Source organism: Pan troglodytes, chromosome 12 (assembly GCF_028858775.2).
Source record: "Pan troglodytes isolate AG18354 chromosome 12, NHGRI_mPanTro3-v2.0_pri, whole genome shotgun sequence".
Lineage (NCBI taxonomy): Eukaryota > Metazoa > Chordata > Mammalia > Primates > Hominidae > Pan > Pan troglodytes.
In genome coordinates, this window is record NC_072410.2 from 105333219 (window position 1) to 105361154 (window position 27936).

The 27936-nt window shown below is 34.3% G+C and overlaps 2 protein-coding genes across 4 annotated transcripts in view; one reads left to right on the plus strand and one right to left on the minus strand.

Annotated features, from left to right (window-relative positions):
• VSNL1 (visinin like 1) overlaps positions 1-19071 on the minus strand; it is a 137560-nt gene extending 118489 nt beyond the window's left edge. Inside the window, exon 1 of the mRNA XM_024354216.3 lies at positions 18778-19071. The gene's annotated coding sequence lies outside the window, so the exon portion shown is untranslated. The remainder of the gene's footprint in view (positions 1-18777) is intronic.
• On the plus strand, positions 4-27340 carry RAD51AP2 (RAD51 associated protein 2). 3 transcript variants are annotated; one of them, XM_054677692.2, is made up of 8 exons: positions 4-89; positions 7286-7425; positions 17125-17206; positions 18782-18862; positions 18964-19057; positions 19303-22534; positions 23604-23684; positions 26741-27340. In XM_054677692.2, exons 6-8 carry the CDS (start codon positions 19315-19317, stop codon positions 26890-26892), a joined length of 3453 nt encoding a protein of 1150 aa, XP_054533667.1. In that variant the 5' UTR covers positions 4-89; positions 7286-7425; positions 17125-17206; positions 18782-18862; positions 18964-19057; positions 19303-19314; the 3' UTR covers positions 26893-27340. The 3 variants fall into 3 exon arrangements, with proteins under 3 accessions (XP_054533667.1, XP_016803098.2, XP_001136434.2); XM_016947609.3 differs by having other exon boundaries at positions 29-89; positions 7123-7425; XM_001136434.6 differs by lacking the exons at positions 4-89; positions 7286-7425; positions 17125-17206; positions 18782-18862; positions 18964-19057 and having other exon boundaries at positions 19121-22534.
• The last annotated feature ends 596 nt before the right edge of the window (positions 27341-27936 follow it).

A 27936-nucleotide genomic window follows, 5' to 3' on the forward strand; every position in this document is an offset into this window, starting at 1 on the left:
CGTGGACGAATTGAAAACGGAGAATGACAGTAAAAGTGTGAAATTCCAGTAGTGTAACAGGTCTAAGCTCGTAGTCCTGGGAACTCCTGGTAATATTATTTATTAGAAAATTTGTGTGTAAAATATATGAGCCAAGAAGGGTAGAACTTAAGGCAAGGGGATATTTTTTAAAAATTGGAAGAAAACTTGAAAGTCATTATTAGAAAATGAAAAGAGACCGGAATTGAAGAATGGATTTATACTCGTTTATTCTTAAAGAATAATGATAGTAATTTACTTCTATGCATAGCATACCTTTATTCCAAAAGCAAAGGGTATTAATCATTACAGAAAAGATGTGTTACGTAAGATAATTATATTACGTAAGATTTTTTTTTGTTTTTCTGAGAGAGACAGGGGTCTCGCTCTGTTGCCCAGGCTGGAGTGCAGTGGCAGGATCATAGCTTATTGTGGCCTCAAACTCCTGGGCTCAAGTGATCCTCCCGCCTCAGCTTCCCAAGTGGCTGGTACTACAGACACACACCACCACGCTTGGCTAATTTTATTATATTTTTGTAGAAACAGGTGTCTTGCCATGTTACCCAGGCTGGTCTGAAACTCCTGGTCTTAAGCAATCCTCCTGCTTTGGCCTCCCAAAGTGCGGAGATTATAGGCATGAGCCATCTTTTCCAGTCCTATTCTGACTTTTTAAATCTTTTTTTAAAAGATGCAGATAGACCAACAAAATAAAATAACTTCCCTATAGTCAAATAGGAAGTATCTCTTAGAATACAGCCCTACAACAGTTTTTCTGACTCATAGAATGTCTCATTGTATATGTCTGTGCCCCTTCTACATGTTTTTCTAAAATACTGAAAAAAATGCAAGACCGTGAAGCAGTGATTCCCATGAGTTAATGGGTGAGTTTTAGGCCTCCTTCTGCAGAGAAGGGAATAAAAATTCTAGTTTTAATGAACTTGATTGATCATGTCTCCCAGTCCTCCTCTGATTTCACTCTGTAATCCATGACTGGATCTAAATTCAGTCTGAAAGATCACTCTGTCTGTAGACACTAATTTCCTCAAAATTTGAACAATCCACAATAAAAATTTCATAAGGCCCTGCCAGATGAATCATCGTGAAAGATTTGAGTTTCCTGGAAGTTTCTTGGAGCCTCAGAAATAGTCATAGCAAATACAGGTAGTGTGCAGCCTCAAGAATAGAAAATACTTTATTCCATTTTCTCTTCTACTATTTGGCCTGACATATAGATTCATAGCAGTGCTCTGAAGCTGGAAATTTTTACCATTATCGTTAGTGGCAACACTCCATAAATGATGATAACAGAATTGCACTGTGCATGAGCCCTGTTTCTTTTCCTTCATGACTTTGTATGTGTCTTTATTGCTAGGCTGTACTCTTTTTCAGTTGTGTGAATAGCCATTGCAGATAATATCACGGATCCATTTTGGGGGACCTCGGTAGTTGGAAATCATTGAGTCCAGAAGGGTCTTCAAAAACCCTTCTTGCCTAAAGCAGATCTTACTGACTTGTTTCTCCCTTTAATCTGTGTTTTCTTTAATCTAGAGTTTTTAATTAAACTCTTAACCTCAACAGAGATTCTTAGCATAGAAGAGAAAATACGAACAGTGATTTCTATGCCCCCTCAGAGACAATCAACTAAAACAAAACCCACTTTTTTTTTTTAACCAAACAGTTTAAAAATTTTATCCTGCCTGAAGGAGGAAAGAAACAGTGGGATCCCTCTTTTTTTTTTTTTTTTTTTTTGTTGTTCTTACCACATATATCGTTTAGAGTTCATCTTATCATTCCTAAGGGGGTGTTCAAGAAGAGAAAGAATGATCCCTGGTGTTCTTAAATCCAAACATTCACCTTACTCTCGACTTCCTCCTTTTAAAACTACCTATAGAGCATCTTCATGTTAATTTGTTACAGATGGCTCAAACTCAACATCTCCAAATGATTTTCTCCCCTGCCCCTCTGCCTCCTTGGATCTGTTCTTCCCCCTGTGCTGCCTAGCACTTTGACGATGCGCACTATCAACCCAGTCCTCTAAATTAGAAGCTTGGATGTTATCTTCAGCTTCTCCATTTCTCTAATTCCTCATCACGTCATTAACTGAATCCCGTGAATTCCATTTTCTGAATGTCTTGCAAATTCATTCCTCACTGCCACTGTATTAGTTCAGCCTCTCATCATCTCACTCTTGGAACATGTGTTCTTTCTCATTCTCCTAACTGTTGCAAGTAAAATCGCGTCACTTCCTTGAATAAAATCATTAACTGGTTTCTCACTTTAAACAACATAAATTAAAATTCCTTAGCACAGCATGCAAGATCATTTTCTGGCTCTTGAGAGCCCCATCTCTTGCCATGTCTTTTTAGTGCTCTATGCTCAACCGTTCTGTGTTACCTGCAGTATACCAAATATGTAATAATGTTTCACTTCTCCGCACTTATCCATATACTCTTTCCCTTTTCCTGGAAACTCATCCTTCCCTTGTCTTGCCTTTAAGGGTCTTATTAATCCTTCAAATTCAGCCAAAAAATTATTTCCCAGCAGAAGAATCTTTTCCTACCACATAGCAGACAGTTTACAGAATTGTTTTGAAGATTAACTGAGATAGTATATATGAAAATACTTAACTAGGAAGCTCTATTTAAACATAAGATACTATATAATGACAATACCTCTATTAATTATTAAATAAAAGCTACTGTCTGCTTTTCATTTCAAAAGGCAAAATGAATGCTACGTTGATATGAGAAAAAACTCTCGAATCATTTTGATTGAATTTAAGGTTCTTAACTTTGATATGAAGAAACTTTATAACTTTTAAGCATGAGTGTCTTCCACCTTGATTAAATTATTATCATGCAAATAATCCACAAAGTATTTAAAAGCATTTATTAACTAACTGATTTTTCAAGGACTTTTACTCAATTATTCTTGTTTGTTTATTTTTCTGGACATTAGGCATACATTCCAAGTGTAGAACTATATTAAAGTATCTTCTGTTTTATAGCTTGTAAATGATTTTACTATTCTTCTGTTATTTGATTCACAAACAGAGAGCATTACCCCCATTTCATAGGTGAGATCAACTCCTTAGGAAGGCCATATTACTGAACATCATGAACTTGATTAAAAAAAAAAAAGAAGACGAGAAAGGCCATATTGTAATGCTTTCTAAAAGTAAAGTGGTATAATGTGACAAAACTAGGTAGGGGCAACCCAGTAATGTAATACCAGTTATTCAGCAACTGCTACTCTCCGATGCTGAAAAAAAATGAGCTACTAGTTTCTATCTTTCCGAGTTTCAGGTTCTTGCTTGGGATGACAAGAATATGCAGTAATAGATTATAATTTAGGAAGAAGATGAATTACCATTACATACACTACTAGAAGAGAAAACCAAAAATATTTGGCTCACTTTGTTTTTCTTGATTAGGAAACCAGAGTATATAAAAACAAAAAGTCAAAGAGTATTGGGTATTCCACTAATAGTTCATAGTCTAAAATACCATGGAAAATTTTGCACTAAAATTAAAAATTATATACTTACTAAAGCATTTTTAAAATTTATACATTTTGCCTCAAAACTCAGAGGCATCAAGGAATTCATTTTTATTCAAGTTGCTTGAAATATAACAAGGAAGAAATTCTATTGGAAAATCCTATGGAGTAATAGTTCTGAGGCTATCTACTCATATTTGGTGATAGAGATGTAGTTTACTGTGTCATTTCAGACTGGTTTGTTGTATTTTTGATTTTAATGAAAGAAAATTAAAACGAAATCAGTAAAACATCATCCAGATGGCTGGAGTGCAATGGTACAATCATATCTCACTGCAGCCTCAAACTTCTGGCCTCAAGTGATCCTCCTGCTTCAGCCTCCCAAGTAGCTAGCACTACAGGCATGCACCCCTATGCCTAACTAATTTTTTAAATTTTTTGTAGAGATGGAATCTGGCCAGGTTGACCAGGTTATTCTTGAACTCCTGGCCTCAAGCAATCCTCCTGCTTTCACCTCCCAATGTGCTTGGATTACACATATATGATTTTATTTGAAAACAAAATTTCACTGCTAATTTTTAATGTTTAAATCACGGAGGGACTAGAAGAGTCATAACTAGAGGTAAAGAGAATTGGAAGAAAAGTTTTTACAATCACATTAGAAGAAATAAACACTTGAACCAGAAAAGTGGCAGTGGAAATGGAAAGTGTATGAATTTGATATTGTTAGAGTAGAATCAACAAAATTTGATACTTGATTATGTATATTGGAGAAGGTAAAGTCAAACGCAATCATAAGATTTGGAACTGGATCATTGGGACAATGGTATTGATTTTAGTAAAAACAGAAATGCAAGTTTGGAGAAGAGGAGAGCAAGAGGATTGACTTAACTGCTGGACATGTTTCTTGCATTTGAAAGGCTATTGGCACATATAGGTGGAGAGGTCCAGCAGACATCAAGAAATTGCAGGGGTGGACCTTGGGTGGGAAGTCTGTGCTAGAAATATAGAATTGGTGGTTATTCATGTACAGGTAATGGCTGTAGCCAGAGAATAGGTTTGATTGACAAAGGAGGAGTATAAAGAGAAGAGACAAGAAGAGTAAAACTTAACCACCAAAGTTTAGAAAAAAGGAATTTGGAAGAGTTGCTTTTGCACTTGTTATTCTCCCTACATATTTGTTTGCAAATTCCTAGAAAGTAGTAACAGTTTTACTGATTTTAGTATTGTCAAACAGCACTTAGAATATTGTCTGTAAGAAAGTATTTGCAGGATTAAAATGACAATGTGTATTTAACCCAGCTAAAGTAGAACATGGTCTGTTAATAACAAAAATAATAATTTGTTTCAAATATATGCATGCTGGCTAAATTGTTTTAGAAAATGTTAATATTTAATTAACTTGATTAATAACTTTTCATATGCACATGCATGCATATGAACATATATGTGTTTATCATCTATCTATCTATCCATCTATCTATCTAGTTTTTTGTTTTCATATTTGGACTCTGTAGTAGATATTGTTGGAGGAGTATGCCTAGCCCACAAGTCAATGGTTCCCTTGCCTCCAAAAGGGTCTAAAGAAACAGGTTCCTGACTGCTGTTTGTTCTGGACACTAAAACCTCGCTAGACCAATTGGATTTTTTTCTTATGATTTTTTTTTCTTTTTTGAGGTGGGGGTCTCGTTATGTTGCCCAGGCTAGTCTCAAACTCATACAGAATTCCTGATATCCTTATAAGAGAAAAAACACAGAGACACAGAAAGACACAGGCAGGGAGAATGCTGCGTGACTACAGGGGCAAAGATTGGAATTATGCACAAGCCAGAGAACACCAGAGATTTCCAGCAACAACAAGAAGCTAGAAGTGGCATGGAACAGATTCTCTCTCAGAACCCCCTAAAGAAATCTCCTGATGATACTTTGATTTTAGATTTCCGGCCCCCAGAACTGTGGGAGAATACATTTTTGTTGTTTTAAGTTTCCAAGACTGTGGTATTTGTTACAGCAGCCCTAGGAAACTGGTGTAGAGGACAATTGCATTTAAATACAGCATGTGGGTGTTAGGTTTATGATAAAGAATATTCTGGCAGTGCGATAATAGAAAGAGTTTTCTTTTCTGCAAATATGCTTCCCCCGCCACCCCGGCTTTTTTTACTGTGAAAATTGCCGAGGTTTGAATTAAGAGATGTGGATTCAAAAACCAACTCTGCTTCTTATTAGATGTGGTCTTGGGCAAATTACTTAAGTTCCCTTCATGCCCTGATTTCCTTATTTATAAATTGGGAAAGAATAAAAAGTAGAGATCTATGGTTCACAAATTCAAGATATTGGGCATCTAAGAAATTCTGGATAATAAGTTAATAGTGCTAATTTGCGTCTAAGATGATATTGAGCCAGTTTCTTCCAATGCAAAACTAAATTAAATTCACAGTTTTAGTTTTATTTAAAATAATTTCCTTAGAGACCTTTCATTATTGTTGCTCATGGAAATCGGATTAGGTATACTGATCACAGTACCACTGCTGGAAGTAATTCAAATTCTGCTTAAGATTTGCTAGGCTAGTTTATGGATGTTTGAATAAAATTCAGTATTAATAGCACTGTAATGTTAAACAATATTCTGAAATTAGACTTATATAACACCTTGCCAATGATCCATATAATGTCATTTTTAATAGACTATTTTTTAGAGCAGGTTTAGGTTCACAGCACATATGATGTTTTTAGAAACATTCATTGACTGAATTCTGGTTGTGTAGATTGTAGTACAGTATTAGAAGTTCAAACATGTTGATTGTGGATTGGTTGAAAAATAAGACTAAATAACATTATTTAATATGTTATATATCTTAATATTCATAAGGGACATGTCCTAAGGCTTTCCCGACTCCCCAGTATGTGAGTATTACTCTAGGAAAAAATTACTTTGTTGGTAAATGGCCATATTATTGCCTATGAGTATAAAATGAGATGATAAATAACAACAGCAAAGCTACATTCAGCTGCACATACCACATGATCAGCTGACTAAACTTACTAATTTAATTAACTGCAAGCAACAGCTTTATAGTTCCATAAAATTCACATTTGTGCTTTAGCAAAATGACATATTACTACCTGTCATGATAACCTTCAGGGTCATTTACAAATAGATACAGCCCAAAGATTAAATCTGTAATGGTTACATTCTATGAAAATCCTGCTACCTGAAAACTTTATGAAAATTTTCATACATCATTGTACAACTTGAAAAATAAGTAGTTGAAACTTGAGAGCATGACCATTTTGAAAGCAGTTTGAATCTGATGGATTAAGGACCATTTTAAATGAACTAAAATTTACTCTTTGGTTTTTATGCCTTCAACACTCACTTTTAAAAATAGGCCTTTATTAAGACTTCTAAATAGATTGAAGTTCTTTCTCCCGTTATTGAAGATAACAGATCTATCAATCTAAGAGAATGGACCATTAATATTATTATTTATGCTTGTATTATTTTTATCTTAAAAGATATGTGGATAATTTCCCACTTTGGTCTAGAGGAAAGAATACAGTAACTCAATATATGTCTTTTTTTTTTTTTTTTTTTTTTTGAGACAGGGCCTGACTCTATTTCCCAGGCTGGATCCAGTGCAGTGGCGCAATCTTGGCTCAAAGCAGCCTCAACCTCTTGGGCTCAAGTAATCTTCCCACCTCAGCCTCCCGAATAGCTGGGACCACAGGCGTGCGCGACCACACCTGGCTAATCTGTTTATGTCTTTAGGGACACCAGTATTCATCTGAGGAGTCAGTGCCTCTCGAAAGCTGCCAAAATAACTTGTAGGATCATTTAAAAACTAATTACAGAAAGCTTTACCCAGGAACATTAAGGGAGTTAAGATAAAATGTTCCTGATGCTGTCAGGTGAGTGTGCTTTTTATTTCCTTCTCTGAATATTTCTTTTTGGTCCCTGCTATAGCAAGGCTTATGCTGTTACTTGGTGACACATTTTATTCAAATAGTATGAATAAGCGGAAAGGTGCCAAAGATGAATCTCCTGAGATTTATGATAGAATCTTCTCCAGAGAGAAGAGAATTTTACTCTTTGGTAGTTATGGTGACACTCTTGTTCTGTGAGAAGAACTGGGAATGGGGCAAGAAACAGGCAGTATCAGTCAGTGATTTCTGATCAGATCCTATGCCTGAAGTTAGATGAATCTGAGCAGGGCAAGATCCTCTGAAAGATCTGACTCACTAAGAGCATGTCCAGACAAAAGTGATCCCCCAACCTGTAGTTTATAGTGTTCCTAGAGCTCCACTCAAATTTGTACCCCCAAAGGATGAATTGTACAATGGAATTCCACAGGAAGATTCAGATTACAATGTGATGCTTAATTTGTATAACTGTGAATTTTCTACTTATTCTTTAAGGTCTTGTTTAAATCCCATGAATACTTCCCTGCTAATCTATCCCAGGGTGATATTTTCTTCATTTCAATTTTTGGTAGTCTTAATATGAATGGAATATTCAATGAAATATCACCAGGACACATAGTTCTTCTTTTAGATTTTAGTATCTAATGATATCATAAAGCTACTTATTGCAGAAGCTGCATCTTATATATTTACTTTGTATCATTCAGAATGCTAAGTTCCTGATTCATAATAGAGCTCAACATTATTTGGTTGATTAATTACTCTTTCTTTTTAGCTTTCATTCTCAGTGGGTTATTTTTCTATGATTTTACTATCTAGAAGAATTAACATTCCATTGGAAATTTTGATAATTGGGAAGATTATTTTTATAACTTGATAATTTTATTTATAATTCATACTATGATACATAATTCTGCACTTACAGAACCAAAAACAGTAGAAAACAGTTTTTTTTTAGTAATTCTAAAGAGAAAAAAAATTTTAAGTAATTTATTTATTTATTTTTTATTATTAGTTGACAAATTATGAATGTGATGTTATAGTAAATGTATACAGAGGAAAGTTGACACGTCCCAACAAGTGATTATATTTCTTAATATATAAGATATTTTATAATATGTTAGAATATACTATGAAAGTATTTAAGAAAAAGTGACTGTGTGTTTAAGTTAATTTTCATGAATATAACATGATTAGATTGATGAAAGAAAACACATAAGACTTGACAGGGAATTTCTAGATTTGTATGACTGGGAACAGTTTTTACAATTGGCAACAGACACTGGAACCATCTTTTGGCAACTAGTATAATCATTTGAAAGCCAAGAAATATGTTTATATTCTTTCTTAGGTACTGGTCCTCCTTTTTTGCTACTGACAAATGAAGGTTGTGCTAGACTTTATTTTATTTTATTCTTTGAGACATGGAATTGTTCTGTTGCCCAGGCTGGGGAGCAGTGGTACAATCACGGCTCACTACATCCTCCGACCTCTCCCGGCCCAAGCAATCCTCCCCTTCAGCCTCCTGAGTAGCTAGGACCACAGCTGCGTGCCACCATGCCAGGCTAATTTTTAAAATTTTTTGTAGAGATGGGTGTTCCTATGTTGCTCAGGCTGGTCTTGAACTCCTGGCCTCAAGTGATCCTCCTTCCTTGACTTTCCAAAGTACTGGTATTAGAGGCATGAACCACCGTGCCTATCTGACTTTATTTTTTCTCTAACTGTTCATTAGGTAGCTTCCCTGAAACTGATCATAGCTTTCCAAGGTCTTGGTAAAAATTTAAATAGTTTTTCCCTCTCATTCTTTTTAAGGAAAATGCCATATATATTTTTATGTTTTAAGAGTGATTGTCTATATGCAGATAATATTAAAATCTACATGCTACTGATTTAATGATTATTTGTCGCCTACCCATACTTAAACTAATTTTTGTGAAATTAGTTCCAAAATTCACAAAATAAACACTTACCATATTAATCAATCAATAAAATATCTTCAAGGAGTTTCTGATTAAAAGTATTTAGATGACAACAAACCTGAGTAAAAATTTTGCCACCTTGCAATATAGTCAAAATGAGACTACATTAAAGCAGGGATCAAAATTTGAAATCATTTTTTAAAACCAAGCCAACCACACTAGTAGAAAGAGGTAAGAGGTTTATTTTTCATCAAGCGTTAAGAGGTTTCTATGCTCACAAAGAATTTATAGGTATCATCTGATAGTATATATAAGTAGAACAGAGTATAAATTATATCATTTTTCCCATGATGATATATAGTTAGAACAATCTTAATAGTGGCAAAAAGAAGCTGGGAGAATGCAGTTCTGATGTTTCTGCCCTTCATAACCATGCCAAATCATTTTAATATGCATATGAACATGAAATCATCTGCATTTATAATCTTTATCTGCTGTTGAACTCCATTTATGCTTTTCCAACTAGCAGTCTAGAGCAATAGCACTTTCTTCAATACAATATGTTTGAATTCAGATGCCTCACCCTCATCCTTATGATATACTTTCAGACAAGTTCAACCTCTCTACTCCCCTCTGCCATTAATAATATGTTTATTTTTCTAGTCAACTGGGCTTGAAACCTTGAAATAATCACTGATTTCTTACCCTCAAAGCAGCTGTAACAAAGTTCTAATGATTATTTCTAAAATATATTATTCCTGTGGTCGATACTACAATACAGGTTCTTAACATTTCTGGTTATATTATTTCAATGTCTTCTAAACTAGACCAATTTCTCCTAGAGACAGTATTCTCTTGCTTCTGGTTCATGCTAAATTGGCTACTGTAGAAATTTTTCTAAAATGCTATTTACATATATCATTTTCCTGAGACACACAAATATCGTCTTGTCTGTGGCATAAAGTCCACCTTTTCTTAGCTTTGGCATGCAAGGTTCTGAACACCCTGGCCTCAGCCTCTTTCCCTCCTCTCATCCTTTTTTTCTCTCCATTCCCTCCCTTCCCTTGTTCCTCCCTTCTTCCTTTCCTCTCTTTTTCTTTCATTCTAAAAATAGGAAACACAGACAGAAAAGGATATCATTCATAAATGTACAACATAATGAATTATCACAAAATGAACACACCACTCAGGTAAAGAAATAGAAGGCTGAAGCATGATAATTTTCGGGGTGCAGAGCCCATATTTCTTATGTTCTTTACTACTCTATATTGGCTGTCAATAGATTTCTGGCCTTCTTAAAATTCTTACTATGATTTCAGTGTAAATTGATACAAGTTTATAGTGTTCATTCCTCAAAGCAACAGAAAAAAATCAAAATAAAATAAAAAGCCTGAATTTTGAGCTTGTTTTCTTGCCAGAGTTTGAAAACCTTTTTCATTAAAAAAAGTGCAAAATAGTTTTGTAATTCTACGGAACCTCGGCAAATTCAGTTGAGGCACATTTTTTGAGCAGTGCAGTGAGTGTAGTTTTGACTGTTGTATATGCAAACTCTTATCCTTTTCTTGTATGCCTTTCTTGTAGAGGGTTTAGGGTTACAGAAAGGGTTAGTGGTGAATGATGCTACATTTCTGTTTCTTGTCTTCTATTTCTCAATCCCCAATACCAAAGTCTCCTGCAGACATCTGGGATACTTCTTTTGGAGTTTAAACTGGCATATTTTGGTTCCACATTGAAGTTCCTGACAAAGTTTGACCTCGTATTAGTACTTCAACAGTGGATAATTATGGTCTGAGGCACTTCGTCTATAAATCAAACTCGGTAGAAGGAGTATTCCCTGCAATGACATGCAGCAATTGAAATAGTCATCTTTTTATTTTTTGGTAATTATTCTACCAGTTTGGAGTGTAAAAGTAGAAAATATGATGCTGCTATTACATTGCTAAGCAAGCAGAAGGATATCCAACAAGGAACCACATATAAATTTAAGTGTTCATGACTACAAGCCTATACCTATTGAAAGACGAGCCTTGTATCCAGAATAGTGATGAGCACATATTCTGTGCTAAGTATCATTTGAATTAATTTTTTTATATGTGTTTGCACCCGACAGAGATTTTATATGCAAAAATAAAAAAAAGAAAATCCTCTGTCTTTTTATGCTTTACTTTTAAAAAAAAATACAACACCTGGATTGTTGTAGAGCATATTAACTTAAAATTCTATTTATAATCCCTTGATTCATTATATTACTTATACATTACATATATAATATATAATGTCATAATTAGCATGGCTTGGAAATATATGCTCATTTTGCTGCCTCTTCTCTTTCTTACCTTTTTGTTTTCCACATACGAGAAGAAGGGTCATATATGTATGTTATCTCTTTACTCCAATCATGATTACTGTGGTTCTGTTCCTGCTTAGCTACACATTATATTCCAAGCCCAGCTGCTGCCTTGTTTGAATGTTTCTTGAAGAAGGCATTGTAACTTTAACCAAGCAGCCCGTATTCTATATCTATGGTTTTCTAGGTTATTGTCCAAGGTGCAGGCCAGATAACTTTTAAGAAAGTCATTTCTAGAGTCCCTCTGAGTGGTCTCCAGAAATTGTGGGATTAGCTTTTGGAAGTTGATATGAAACTACAGTTAAGTGGGTGATGAGCATGAATGACCTCAGGCAAAAATTGCAAAGCAACTTTCTTCTCTATTCATAAGTACTATGTAAAACAAATATTACGTATATAATGAGTATGTATCAGATTGCATTTCAAAACTAAACATGTTGATCCTATTTTTTCCCCACATAGGGCATAATTATCTTTGAGAAACTATTAAAAATTAGGGAAAAGGTTATCCTTTAACAGAATTGTGTGACAGCACATTGCAGTACGCACTAATGCCTCTCCCCAATTCCCAGTGTTACATTTCCTTGTCTACTTTCTGTGATTCTTGGCTCTTTTTCTGCTAGACCCCTTCAAATATCTGTTCAAGGGTATCATGGCCTTGGTCACATTTTCTTTCATTAATTCTCCTCTTAAAAGGTCCACTGATGCTAAATTCAGTTATGTGGAATATACCAAACCCATTCATTATAATTAGAGAAATCCTGGGATACATACTACATTCAGGATAGGCAAGTTACTATATCATAATGTCTATTTAGATTTAGTTTTTTAAAATATTGCTCAGTGTCTTCCAGGCCCTTGTTGCTTTTCACCCTGATTGGCCAAGCCTTCTTGTAACCAGATTCCTTGAGTCAGTGGCTTTCAGATTAATTCATCTTTATTCCTAGCTCTCAGTTTAATGTTAGAGCTATTTCCCCACTTTCTTTGTCTCTGACAAAACAGAGCTCTATTTTTTGGACCTTAGGTTAAATTTTGTTTCTGGTTGAAACTACTCTCCTGAGGCTTCCTAGATCCTGTTTTACAGGAATTTTTCAATCCTTTCCTCTGTGAAGCCTTCCTTGCCTATTTTGTATAGAATTTATGTAATCCCTCCCTGAATTTTCACAGCATTTATTTTTTACAGTACTTATTTTCTATATCATTCACTTGGAATATCTTCAAGCTGACAGTTTAAAAAATGTCTATCATATGGTAGGTCCCATGCTAAATATTGGAAATATGAAGATAACCAAGTTAACTATCCCAAGTCTTAAAGAGCTAATAATTTAGTGTAAGAGATAGTATGTTACAACTAATCTCTATATAATTTTATAAGTATGCAATAGATGTCTGAAATGTTATGGGAACATGGATGAATAATTGATTAGTATGGAAATAAAAGGAAGTTTTACAGAAAACTATAGGCTTATAGGAATTAAATGAATGAATATAACCTTTAAGACTCAGCTTTTGGACACCATTTCTTCCTGAAAGTCTCCCCTAAGTCTCCAGACTACATTTGATCCCCTTTCTTCAGTGGCTAGATATAACTTTACTGTAGCGCTTATCCTATTATACTGAAATAAATTCTATAAGTCTGTCTCCCTACTGTACTCTAAATTTCTGGGAAAAAGACTGTATTATTTTGGATTCCTGATACTTAACGCAATGCTTGCTGAATAATAGATTCTCAATAAATGTCTTTTGAACTGAACAACAAAACAACAAAACACATGAATGTTTGGAAATTGCAAGTAGTTTTGTGTGGCAAATTGTGAGAGGCACAGGAGAGGAGAGTGAAGTGGCTGAAGATAAGGCTGAAAAATAGCTAGGACAAAGTTGTGAACAGCCTGATTCGGCAATGTATTGTTGGTTATCCTTTTATATGCATATTTCTTGTTAGAATGCATTCTTTAGAGACAAGGATTAAATCTTACATGTCAAAATATTTCATTCAGCATCAGGCACAGATCCTTGCACATAATAGATGTTCAGCAAATCAAAGGAGAGTTAAATCATCACATGACAGCATCCACTTAAAAGTACTTTGAAGATTATATTATGATTCAATGATTATTCATTGATAGTAGGCAGTGGCTATACTCTGTCCTAGATAATGATAGAGGGAGTATTCTTTTGATCCATTGTTTTCCTGTGAACAGAACCTATGTGCATCCTGAAATCACGAAACTATAAACAAACTTAAAATATTAAATAGCTACTTTTTTGTATATGTTAAGTTTTGGACTCTCCACTCATAAAGAAGTATCAAATGAGATGAAAACTAACTACCATGAGCTTCTTTTATTTTTAAATGAGGTTTTTGCATATGTCCTGGCATCAAATATAGAGTCTATTGAATTGCTTGACTTTGATATTAGCTAGACAAACTGCCTGGCTCACTACAGCTATAAGCTTGTAGTAAGAATTGACTTAGATAGTATGAATAATATAAATTACTATTGAAACATAAGACAGAGTTTGATGCTGTACTATGCTGGTAACTGTTAACAACTGGTTTTCTAGAAAAAAAAGCTCTGATCTGTAGCATATGCTGATTTCAGTGATATAAATACTTCCATTATGAGCCATTTACAGTGATGTAAATACTTCCAAACTACCCACGTGAAGTTACTGAAATACACAGTTGGGAAGAGATGCTAACAATCAACTCTTCTGAATCTGTAAGAGCCAGCTCAGCACACTATGAGTTTGATAATAACTATTGTAATTAAAAATGTTTTTAAATGGACATTGACTGGGTGCCCAGGACTCTTCTAAATGCTTTATATACTGTATTTCATTTACTTTACCCAGCAATCTATGAGGTAGGTTCTATTTTTTAATTCCCATTTATGGGAAGCTGTGTCTCAGAAAAACTAAATAATTTGCTCATATTACACATCAAGGAATGAGTGGACTATAGATTCAAAAACTTAGTTTGATTCGACTCTACTCCTTCAACTACTATTCAATATTTCTTTCAGGATATAAAATTAAATTATGTTCAGCATAGCTTTCATGTTAAATGTATTTTTTATTTAATGTCAATATATGTAATTCCTTGAAAATTTTAAGTAAAAGATAGCTATATAAATTTGCCATGTCCAACTAAATATTTATGTGACTAAATTCAGGAAAAAACTACAAAAGGAGGAAGTAATCTAAGTAATTTTAAGTTTATATGATTAAAAAAAGACATTTTGTCCTCTCAAAACCTTGAAAAGATTTTTACAAAAGTCTAATTGGAAAGAACTCATAATTGTTTTTAAAAAAGGTGTTATTTGCAATTGCACAGATTCTAATAAAAAACAAACTCTTGCTTTATTTCAGCGACAGGGTTCTTAAATTGTTACTGAAATTTATTAGAGTATCAAATGGATGTTGTAAATAGTGGAACATTCCACCTGTTTTTCCAATACTTAGAGCTCAGGAAAAAGGTTATTTCTAATTAGCTAAGTAAGCAGAAAATATAATAACATAATAATGCGGAGAAATTTAGAAGTTAAAAAAAAGGTTAGCAAATAAAACTGTAGGGGTCTAAAGATGACTGTAAACTTTGGATCACTGCAGAAAACTTTCCTAAGTAAGACCTGCCACTATGCTTTAAGCAAACGAAGCAGCATATGGCCTAGACTGAAACTGCGAAGGGCTTTATACATTTAAGGGATGGCAAGAAGTTAAGTGCTGCAGGAAAGTAAGTTGTGTTGTGGGAGTAGATGTGGAAGCTGAAAAAAACAGTTTAGAACTGAACTATGAGGAACTTTCTATGTCAAATTAAAGTTTGTATTTTATTCTGAAGGGCATCAAAGGTTAAAAGAAGTTCTTAAGAAAGTAACAAAATGATTAATATTCTATTAAGAAAAAAACTTTTGTAATGGTATTGGGCAGAAGTTGAGAAGAGACTAGTAAAATGAAGACTGGTTTATTACAATATTCTCAGAAAGAGATAATGAGAGATTGAAATAAAGATGATACATTATGGATAAAAGGGGGATTAATTTCAGGGTCATATTTGATGTAAAATCAACAAGATTTGATGAATGTCTATGTAGGGGATGCATTTTGGGGAAGTAGTAAAACAAAAAAAGAGAAAAAGTTAAGGATAATACTAAGAGTTTTAGTTTAGGAGACTGGATAGATTATGATGTCATTAATGAACATTGAGGACAAAAAGGTGGTTTATAGTTTAAAGCATTTGCACATATGTTATCACATTTAAGATGATATTTATGTTACAAATTACCATTATTGAGCTGATAAAAACTTAATCTTATATGCAAATAAATGTACACAGTATCCTGATTTTCTTATTTTCCCCTAGTGCTTATCGTTGACTTGATGAAAAGTGCTATTTGTGTTATTTATAGCCATATTTATTTTAAATATTTTTAGTAAGTGATGATGTTTTCCTTTCTAACTGCTGTATTTAAATATTTTTGTTAGTGGTTCTTTTAACTGTTTGAAATATATTTTATTATCTTTCAGTTTGAAACAAACTTTTAGATTTAGCATATTTATTCACTTCTTACATGATTTATTAAAAGAAGTAAAAGGGAAAAACTGTCTTGTCATATTTCTGGTTCTACCATGAAACACAAATGATGCTAAAACCACTAATATTTGAAGTCCATTTTGAACTCCTATGGTATTATAGCTCAGCATAGTTTTCATGTTAAATGTATTTCGACATGATTATAAAAGCAAGTCTCTAATGTATAAAACTAAAGCAAAATAACACAAAAACAAGAAACTTAAGGCACTTTCAAGACACCATGAATCCATTAGAGTTGGTAAATGAGTATTAACCATGGAGTCATTTCATTTCTTCTAATTAACTGAGGTACTTAGAGGCACTGGGGATACAAAAATTAATAAATCCTTGTCCTGATTAATGGAGCCTAGTGGAGGGGACATATAAACAACTCAATACAATAAAGACATTTTAAGTGTTCTACAGTTAGAAATAAATTGCTATAGGAAACAGATGACGATGCAAGTAATTCTGCCCAGGGATTGGCTACAGCAGGGAGGAGGAAGAGAAGCTTTCACCGTAGAGGTAACTTTTGAGTAGGGCCATTTAAGGCTTAATAAGAATTTGCCAGGAGGAGAAATGAAGGGCTTTGAGAACATACATAAAAGAGCAAGAAAATAAACATTCTGGTGTAGGCAGCATGGGGGCAAATTGTTTAAAAAAAAAAAAAAAAGAAGCTGAAAGAGTTAAGTAGGACCTAGTAGTGAGGATGTGACATACTATGCTTAAGGACATTAGACTTGATATTGATATTGAGTAAATTTCTGATTTAACTCTAATAGGAGATTGTGTCATATCTTCAGTATGGGGTTTATCTCATGAACTCATTAATCCTTTTATTCATTCAGAGTTGAACTATAAGAAGACACCACGCTAAAAGAAATCAGATAGATGCTGTCTTTAAAGCTCAGTTTACTGTTATTAAGGAAGGTAAGAACTTCAAAGGAAGGGTTGGGTAAAGTGATATAGAAAAATGTGACATTTGAAATGGGCTTTGAGGCATCAGTAAGATTCGGACAAGTCTTATTTATATTTTGATTATGATGAGTTGAGACATAATTTTTTGCATTTCTCACTTATAACTGGTTCATTTTCTAGGTGGCATTTAAAAAAACAAAGGAAAAAACCCACATAAATAGTGGTTTCAATAGGCATTGTTTGAAATGGCAGTGGCCATTAGTATAATGTTTAAATAAGTAAATGCAAGAAAAGACTCTTTTTTTGGTCTTTATGGCTGTAAGTTTCTTCAGGATGGAGAAAATAACTATACATTTCTGTATCTTGGAGTCAAACAATTGTTGAGTTACATGTAATACTTCTGGGTTTTATTTGAATTTTAATCCTTAAACAATGTAGAGTTGTTAAATAATGATGTGATGGAGATATAAAAAATAATGTGCTCTTGGGCAAACTAGCAAGATGAAGAAATAATCAAATATCAAGTTACAGATCAATCTAGACTAGAAATCACAATCAATGGCATTTACTTTACAGATTTAAAAAGTCTTGGTCCTAATATCACACTAGCGCACCAATTATATACACCTTAGCTATACAAGTCACCCCTTATGGGCTAAAACAGAATGGATTAGAAAAGAATATAGATTTGTGGAAAATCTGGGATAGAAAAGCAATAGAACATAAGATACACAGAAGTAGAACTTGGAGAATTCACTGATGTGGAATCTGAACCACTGCCACATTCTTATTTATAGTGTTAATGAAGTGCTTCTGCTGCAAGGCTTTCTACAAACTTAAGTAAACATTTCTCTAGAGGAATTTACACTGAAGTAATCACAATGTATCTAAGAGTATTTAAAAAACATGAAACTGGTGAACATCTTATTACCTAAAGTAGAAGGCTAGTTATATATTGCCATCTATGCCATGGGAGGGTTCTGAAGTTAGGATTCTGGTTGCATGTTATTGTAGTTATTATAAATTTTAGCATAAAATGTAATATAAAACATACCAAGCTTGAAACAACCACCAAGGGAATCGAGGTGTTTATTACTGAGCACTAGTTACATGTTTCTTAAGAAACATGTATATAATAATAATAAACATTTTGAAAAACATTTTCTTCTTAATGATTATAGAATTCACAAAAACCAGAATTGACTGGAAATCATAAATGATTCTCAAAGCAGGAAAAAAAAAAAAACAAGAAATAGCGTCTAAAAATTTGTTAGTAGGTATGAGTCAGACCTGTATTATTATGTTTACACTAAATGGGGTAGTTCAAACATATAATATTTTATCTCTAAATAATTTTATCCACAATATTTGAGAAGAAATCCCCACAGCACATAGTAAACTATTTTTTTTTTAGTCTTAAGTGAAGAATAATAATTATCCGGATAATAATTTCCACACATTTTTTCCTCAGATAGACTGGTAAGTACTGGTGGCTTTTTTCCCCCAAACACACTTTATTAGTGAAGTGGAAATATTAATATGATCTTAAGTGACGCTGGAAGGATTAAAAAGTTTTTCCATACACAGAGAGATTTGGTCTGGTGCTGACAGAACTACACGATTTTACTGGAGAGTCACTCGAGCCGTTGTGGAGATGCCGTTTCTGAGGTAAACAAAATTTTAGAATTTAGAAAATAAAGTTGTTACCATTCACAAATTTTTTTTTTTTAAGTGAGAGATTCTAACTTTTCCCCTTCGTTCTACCACAGGGAAAAAAGCATTTAGACTCTCTACAGTCGTGGCATTAGAAAAAGGCGCTAAAAATAGACACTGTAACGGCCCAGGGTGCTCCGACCTTCAGTGGTGAGACAACCGGGGCGCGTGGGTGGGGGCAGGGAGAGGAGGGACTGGGGGGGGGGCGGGGCTGAGGCTGGGGCTGTGGAGGGGCGGATTCGGGGTGGGGCAAACCCTGAGATTAGGCTAAGGCCAGGTCTTGAGGGGCGGGTCAGGGGCGTGACCAGAGCGGCCCGGAACCGCCTATTAAGGGATTGGAGCCCCGCCGGGACTCGGACAGATCCTTTCCATTCGCTGTCATGTCTCTCCCTCAGCCCACGCCGCGGATGGCCGAGCTCAGAAAGCCTACCTCCTCTTTAACGCCTCCTGAGGACTCGGATTCCCAACCACCTAGTAGCAAGCGGCTCTGTCTTGAGGAGCCTGAAGGTGTCTTTAAGGCGGGCTGGCGACTGCCTCTGGTGCCTCGCTTGTCTGAGGCGGAAAAAGTCTGGGAGTTGTCCCCTAGACCCTTCAAGGGACTCCTTGTTTCAACGAATGCTATTTTCGATAACTCCGCAGACTCGTGTGTGGAGAAATCAGTCAGTGGGAAGCAGATATGTAATCTGGAATGCTCAAATCTCAAATTCCAAATGAGTAGCTGTTTGCAGTCTCCCCCCTCACAAAGTCCTGATTCTGATTTGAGGGCTTCAGGAAGGTCTGAGGCAGGACTGCATGACAGAGAGGCTTTCAGTGTGCACCGCAGTAATAGCTCCAAAGCAGGGGTTAGTCAACTTCTGCCCAGCCCCTCTATACACGATATACATGGAATTAGAAATGAGAATCGAAAACAACAGTTTGTCCAAGGAAGAGACAATGTTCACAAAGAAAATCCATTTTTAGATGTTACCTTTTTCAAGGAAACTAAATCACCATTTCATGAAATTAAAAACAGATGTAAAGCTAACAGTGTTGTGCCATCAAATAAAAGAGAAAATAACATTTCATCATCTGTACTAAAAATATCAAAATCTCAAAACCAGCCCAGGTTGGAAATTGCCAAATCTAGCTATTTTAGAGATAGCGGCACAATAAGTGTCCCTCAGTTTCCAATGGACTTAAATAGCAAAATGTCCTCTGTCTATTTAAAGGAAATAGCGAAGAAAAAGAATGACAAAAAAGAGGCATATGTTAGGGATTTCACAAACATTTACTGGTCCCAAAATAGACCTGATGTTAAGAAGCAAAAGTTACAGAATGATAAAAAAACTGTAGAAGCGGAAAACATTTTTTCCAAATGTTATGAAAATGACTACCCATCACTCAGCAGCCAAAATACTTGTAAGAGAAAAGACTTGATCAGTTCAAACTACTGTAACTGCAGTAGTATCCAGTGTAATGTAAGAGACTCTAGAAAGAATTTCGCTATACTAGAAAATGCAAATTGGGAGGAAGCAGAATGTCTGGACAGTTACATACTTACCAGGTTGGAAAAATCTCAAAACTGGGACTGTAACGTTAGACATATTTTGAGAAGAAATAGAGGAAATTGTTGGATTATAAATAATTGCAAGACTAAATGTGAAAATATGAAAAAAACTGAAGAAAAATGGAATTGGCTATTATTATTAGAAATAGACCTTTTAAGCAAGGAAGATTACCACTATGCAAAAGTCATCAATGCATATGAAGAACAATCAAAGCTTCTTGTAAGAGAAATATTAGGTAGTCAGACAGCTTTAATAACGACTGTTTGGCTAAATGGTAAAGGAGAAAATGATAATACTCTACAGTTGAGATACAATACTACACAAAAAGTCTTTCATGTGAACAACCCTTTTGAAAGTTTCATTATAGAAATTTTTAATTTCCATAAAAGTATTTCAGGAAATAAAAAAGATAATAGTATTTTAGCCTGCTATAACATTTTGAAGTGTAAAAAGCAAATTGGTATAATTGGTATTCAAAATCTAATAACAAGAAACATGAATACAAATATAAAGAATGGAATTTTAAGCATATATTTACAAGATAGTGTTTCAGAACCTTTAGATATTCTATTGAAAACTAACATAGCTTTTTTGCTCAATAACTTTGACTCTTTAACAAGAATTGAAAATGATTTTGAATTAGAAGAGGAATGCATTTTCAAGTGCATGCTTTATTTGAAGTATCCAAAAAATATAGTGGAAAATCATACTGCATATCTAGTAAAGATTTTAACTTCTTCAAGACTATTAGAAGATAATATGAAACCTATGTTAAAGAAAAGGAAGTTATTTAGAACTGAACAAGTTTTTGAAAAGTCTAAGAAAAAACCCATTAATTCCTTCAGTATGACAACTCAAAATACAGATTTTCCAATTTTTGAAACATATGAAAAAATTCCTCTTTTAATGGTCTTTGATGACATGGATGAAATTTCTTTAATAAGAGAAATTACTTGTCAGAATATGAGTTGTCCTCAACAAGTTGTGAATGTGGAAAATTGGGCTCACTATAATTCTAGTACTGTTAAAACACATGGTAATTCTTGTCCTCAATTTATACAGAACAACCAAGGATACATTAATGAAAATTTTTATGAAGTAAATATGCACAGCCAAGATTTAAATATGGAAAGAAAACAGGGACATAATAAGATCAGTAGCTTTGATTGTGAGCACATATTTGAAGATTTCTGCAATGTTAGGCAACAGGCCATACCAGCAAGCCACAACATAATACATAATGAAGAGACCCATACCACTTCTATAACTCAAGTACTAAATTTTTGGAACTTGCTAAGTGAAATAGAAGAAAAAAAATATGACTTAATTTTGAAAGAGGAAGTAAAAGTCACAGCTGAAAGTTTAACAAATAGTTTCCAAGTTCACAAAGATACTAAGATAGAAAAGGAAGAGAAAGATAGTTTTTTTCCAATGGATGACATGTTTTCTGTACAGTCAGTTTCATTAATAAGTAAGGAAGTAAATGTGGAAGAAAATAAATATGTTAATCAAAATTATGTAACAAATACAAATGAATATGAGAGTATTTTGCCAGAAAGGGAGATAGCTAATTCAAAGGATTTTCAAAGAAAGAATGACTCTGCATTATATATTAATCATCAATTTGAAACTGGTCTGAGTGAAGGGAATGATGAATGTTTTCAGGACTTAGCTGCTAAATATTTATCAACAGAAGCTCTGACAATAGTAAAAGATTTTGAGATGAAGAGAAAATTTGACTTAGTACTTGAAGAACTTCGTATGTTTCATGAAATTAGTAGGGAAAATGAACTTCTAAGCACTGTGGAAACAAACAATGGGCAAGAAAATTGCTTTGGAGAAAATGATGCTGAGAAGGTAAAAATGGAGATAGAAAAAGATTTGAAAATGGTTGTGGTCAACAAAATACATGCATCTTCCTCGTTCCATGATACTATAGCAGGTCCTAATATGCGCAAAAGTCACCAAAGTTTATTTAAATGGAAAACTGTACCCAATAATGGAGAACAGGAAGTTCCTAATGAGAGTTGTTATCCAAGTAGATCAGAGGAAGAGTTACTTTACTCTACTTCTGAGAAAGGTATGAAATTCATTTTAGAACATTATTTCTCATGCTAGAAAAATTACTGCTTTTTTCTGTGTAGGCCAAATGTATAATTTTGACAACAAAGAAGGAAGGTAGAGATAAAATGCAAGACAATGTTTATTGATGCACACTATTTTCTTTCTTTTTTTTTTTTTTTCCAGCAAGAAGCCATAGCTTTATTTATGATAGAAACAATACAAATTTCAAAGCAAGCTGCAGTTACTCCTTGGAAACACCAAAAAAAAAAAAAAAAAGTTGTTTTCATACCGTTACATTGTTAATTCCACAATAGCATTTACCATATCATTACTTGTACTTCAGGGCTCAGACTGCCTTTGCTCTCGACACATTTGCTTCTGGCATGACCAATTCTATGTCCTTAACTTCTTTTTTTTGAGACAGAGTCGAGCTCTGTGGCCCAGGCTGGAGTGCAGTGGCGCAATCTCGGCTCACTGTAACCTCTGCCTCCTGGGTTCAAGTGATTCTCCTGCCTTAGCCTCCAGAGTAGCTGGGATTACAGGCGCCTGCCACGACACCCAGCTAATTTTTGTGTTTTTAGTAGAGATGGGGGCTTCACTGTGTTGGCCTGGCTGGTCTCGAACTCCTGACCTTGTGATCCACCCCCCTCGGCCTCCCAAAATGCTAGGATTACAAGCGTGAGCCACCGCGCCAGGTCTTATGTCCTTAACTTCTACACCTGTTTCATCAACCTCTTCCTCTTCACTCTCCTCTTGTACAGTTGGAGTCTGTGTGTTTTCTTGAATGTTTGAGACAGCTTCACCTTGAACTTTGACACAGCTTCACCTTGAACTTTGAATTTCTCAGCAGCTGCTAGCTGGGTGCACACTATTTTCTCATAAAGATGTATTCAAATGTTCAATAATATACTGAAGTTGAAGGAAACAAGTTAATTTTAAAAAGGAGCTTTGAAGAGTCGTACTTCATTTTTCTAAATATTAGGAGCCAACTGAAGGAAATATTTCTGAAAATATAATTTGTTTATACCGTTAATATTTTATATAAAAGTTACTTTTTGCTGTAACATATCACTCTTTATTTTCAGATTGTGAAACACCTTTACCTAAAAGACCTGCTTTTCTCCCTGATGAATGTAAAGAAGAATTTAATTATTTATTGAGAGGAGGTAACATTGTGGTTACTTTTTAGGATAACTTCTAAGATGATTATTGCATTATGGTATTTTTAGTATGAGGAAAGTATAGATATTCATGTTGTTCAAAATAAATACAAAGTTTTAGCACCTTTTAAGAGCATTAATATTATACTGATAAATTCTAATAATTAAAAATTTGGTGACAGTTAAAATGCTATTTAGAATATTATTGGGAAATGCACTCTGCAAAACTACGTTCAGATATTTGTATTGATGTATTAAAGTGACTATATGTTAAGTGTTGCATATGCCTAGTTTACACATCTAATAGAGATGTGTAATAGGGACCATGCTCTCTGATAGAGAACATACTCTGTGCTTCTCATTGTTATGAAGCTTTTATATGGACATTTTATTATGTGAATAAAAAATATTTGCCATTTAGTCATGTCAACATGATTTTTGACTGATGTTTATACTTTCGATTACATTAAAAATACAACTAGGCCAGGCACGGTGGCTCACGCCTGTAACCCCAGCACTTTGGGAGGCTGAGGTGGGCGGATCACGAGGTCAGGAGATCAAGACCATCCTGGCTAACACGGTGAAAACCCATCTCTACTAAAAATAAAAAAAATTAGCCAGGCATGGTGGTGGGCACCTGTAGTCCCAGCTACATGGGAGGCTGAGGCAGGAGAATGGAGTGAACCCGGGAGGCGGGGCTTGCAGTGAGCCTAGATTGAGCCACTGCACTCCAGCCTGGGCGACAGAGTGAGATTCTGTCAAAAAAAAAAAAAAAAAGCACACACTAAAGAAAAATTAAACAACTAACCTTATCTTTTGCCCAATAGATCTACAATATCAGAATAAAACACAGTATGTCTAACATTCATTCCACCTTGTGGTACCAAGGGTGTAGGGTAGGGGTAGGATTGAAATTATGGAACTAGGCAAAGTTATAATCCGGTCAGAAATTTCTGGTATTATACAACAAGGTTAGATCTAAAAAGAGTAACATTGTAGGTTAAATATATTTACTAAAACATCTTAAGTCATGCATCATGTCTCAAAACATTTTTTCTGCATTCTCATAATCAGTAGAATGTTACCTCTGATACTTTTATTGTCACCTCAGAATTGTATCTTTTCCTCTTTTCTTAGCTTACAATGAAATAGTTTTAAAAATTAATCAAAACATTGGAAGATCAAAAGCCCACAGGTAGTCTCTTCTCCCCGGGATGAAGGAAATAACTGATGGAACAATACTCCATGAGTCAAAAAGTAGTATGGCAAGAATTAGCCTGAAAAGGATAGGGTTTGCTTCTTCTAGGGCAGAAAGAAAGGAAGAAATTGGCTTAGCAATATATTTTGATATAGAATAAAGGAAGATTAGGAGTATATCCTCATGCTGTCATTGTGATTATAATTGTGATAATAAAATGGATGTAGGAGGAAGATAAAGTATGTGTGCACATTGGAAAAGCAATCATTACATTTGTTTGAAATATCTAAACCCATATAACAATGTGATTCTGCCTTCACAAGTTAAAATGACATGTTGTGAAATGTCAAAAATAATGTATGAATTCAGCCAGAATTATTTAATACTATGTTAGGAAGTAGATTCACTTTCAAAGGGTACAAAAGTTGAATGATCTTCCTGAGGCTTGTTAAAATCCACAGTGTAAGAGAAAAGTTGGAAGATACTGGGGAATGGGGTTAATATGAATGGATTTTACTGATCTGCCTAGTTAGAGTGGTTGCCTGCTTATACACTGTCATTTTAAAGGCATCAGAAAGATCCCAGTTATCCTGAAAAGTTTTGATAGCCACCCACCTGCCATCATGATGCCTCTTCTCTTAACGTTTCCATTGACTACTAAATGTCTTCAATGGATCCCTTCTCTCTTTCCATCTCTCTCTTCTCTCTGTGGTGTGAAGGCAAGTACAGTATTGAAATTATTTTGAGCACATGTTGTATGCCAACCAGCCAGTTCACTGGCGCTTTATATATCATTTAGACCAATGGAGGAGGATCTTGTGATCCAACAATGTTGTCTTATTTAAACAATCCCTTTGTGTTTCAAAGTTTTTAAAAGATCTAGCAATAATGTATTTTTCTTTAACCTTTAATAATTAATTTTCTAATTTTAATATTGAATCGAGTATAATAAACTGATTTTATCTATTTTGTGTTGTTTTTCTCCCTGTTTATTATACATGTAGCTTAATTCTGTATTCTACTTCATTAAAGTTTACATAGATACATACAGATTCTTTTTGGTTCAGGTTAGTAAAAATCATACTGCTAACCTTTTGTCAGATTTAACATTTGATTACACTGTTTTTAGTATAACAGGCTATTATATTGAGGTCATACTGATTCACTAAAGTTTGATTTACATTTTTGGTTTTACATATGTACCCCACGGTTTGGTTTTACATATGTACCCCACAGTTTATTTAAAAAACCCTGAAAGTTAGAGATATTGTATTTTATTATCAGAGGTAGTTGATTTTACATAACTGATTTAGTAACAGATGTATGTATCTCCATGAACTGTTTTGGACATCTTCGAAAATGATATAGTATAATGTTAAAGAACATCTTCCAACTCAGAGCCCTCTATTGATGCATAATAGATGGAGTGCCTTTGTGTTCTATTATTGACAATAACCTCCATTAGAAACCAAACATAACCATTAACCATACAGCATAGTTGTTTAGCTACCAATAGAAAAAATGACCTGGTGTTTAAAGCCACAACATCAAGTTGGCTTTAAAACCTATATGGTTTTGTTGTGATTGTTGTTAAGTTAGACTGCCTGATTGGAATGCTGACTTTATTTAGTTGCTATATTTTATGGGGCAAGTTACTTAACTTTTTGTGCTTATGTTTTTCATATTTTAAAACTGGAGCTAGAAATAAGTAAAATAATGCATTTAAAGTATAGTGCCTGGCACATAAATAATAAGTGCTCAGTAAGTATTCAGTAAATGTTGCTAATATCATGATTAGAAGTAAAGATTTTTAGGCATAGAAACTATTGATAATTTTTACTCTTTTATTGTCTTATATTTTTAGGTAGTCACTTTCCACATGGCATTTCAAGAGTACGACCGCTTAAGACATGCAGTAGGCCAATCAGGATTGGTTTGTCAAGAAAAGCAAGGATTAAACAACTTCATCCTTATCTGAAACAAATGTGTTACGGAAACTTAAAAGAAAATTTTTGACTTTCATATTTCAAAACATTTTACAACATCTAGAAATGTTTTGTTTTCTCTGGATATATGTTCTTCCAGCTTGGGGGTTTGGGGCTTGCTTTATTATAAAGTGGAGAAGTTTTTTTTTTGAGTGTATAAATTATTGTATTACCTTTCAAAGTTATAAAATATTTTATGGATTTTTATATCATATAAAAATGTACACATTAAAGCTGTTTCATTATTGGATAAAACATGTTGACTTATTATTTTTCATGATATATGCATACAATCCTTTTGTGGAGAAAATTGATAGCCTTTATTTTCTTAAAAGGATCTGTGGCTCATAATGAACTACAGTTCTAATTCACTTCCCCCGTTTTTCAGGTGAAAAAATGGAGACACAGAGAGGATGAATAAGCTTTTCAAGGTCACAGCATTTGTATTAAGATTGGAATAAAAGCTCTCTCCTCTGTAACATTCTTTCCTACTTTTTTCTGCGTTCACTTTCTAATCTTTATTTTTTCTTCCAGAGTCTATCTTTGACCCCAGAGCAGAGTTATGATTATGTAGTTAATACTTACTATTAATTTGTTCATTCATGGAACAAATCTACTGTAATACTCCTACTATTGTCTTAGGCTTAGTGATAGAATAAAGAAGAAATGTGTAAGACTTTGCCTTATGGAGCTTACTTTCTATGCTTGACACTGGTAGAAAAATGTAGGATATACATAATTTATTTATTTATTTATTTATTTATTTTATTTATTTATTTTAAGACGGAGTTTTGCTCTTATTTGCCCAGGCTAGAGTGCAGTGGGGCAATCTCAGCTCACTGCAACCTCCACCTTCCGGGTTCAAGAGATTCTCCTGCCTCAGCCTCCCAAGTCGCTGGGATTACAGGTGCCCACCACCACTCCCAGCTAATTTTTTTGTATTTTTAGTAGAGACAGGGTTTCACTGTGTTGGTCAGGCTGGTCTCGAACTGCTGACCTCGTGATCCACCCGCTTCGGCCTCCCAAAGTGCTGGGATTACAGGTGTGAGCCACCGCGCCCAGCTGGATATACATA

What these genes read in the sequence shown, in the direction of transcription:
- RAD51AP2 (XM_001136434.6), top strand. Translation starts at nt 19,288, where the DNA reads ATGTCTCTCCCTCAGCCCACGCCGCGGATGGCCGAGCTCAGAAAGCCT. An exon ending in TTACTCTACTTCTGAGAAAG is followed by an intron (nt 22,535 to 23,603) that starts GTATGAAATTCA and finishes CTTTATTTTCAG; the next exon opens with ATTGTGAAACACCTTTACCT. An exon ending in TAATTATTTATTGAGAGGAG is followed by an intron (nt 23,685 to 26,740) that starts GTAACATTGTGG and finishes TTATATTTTTAG; the next exon opens with GTAGTCACTTTCCACATGGC.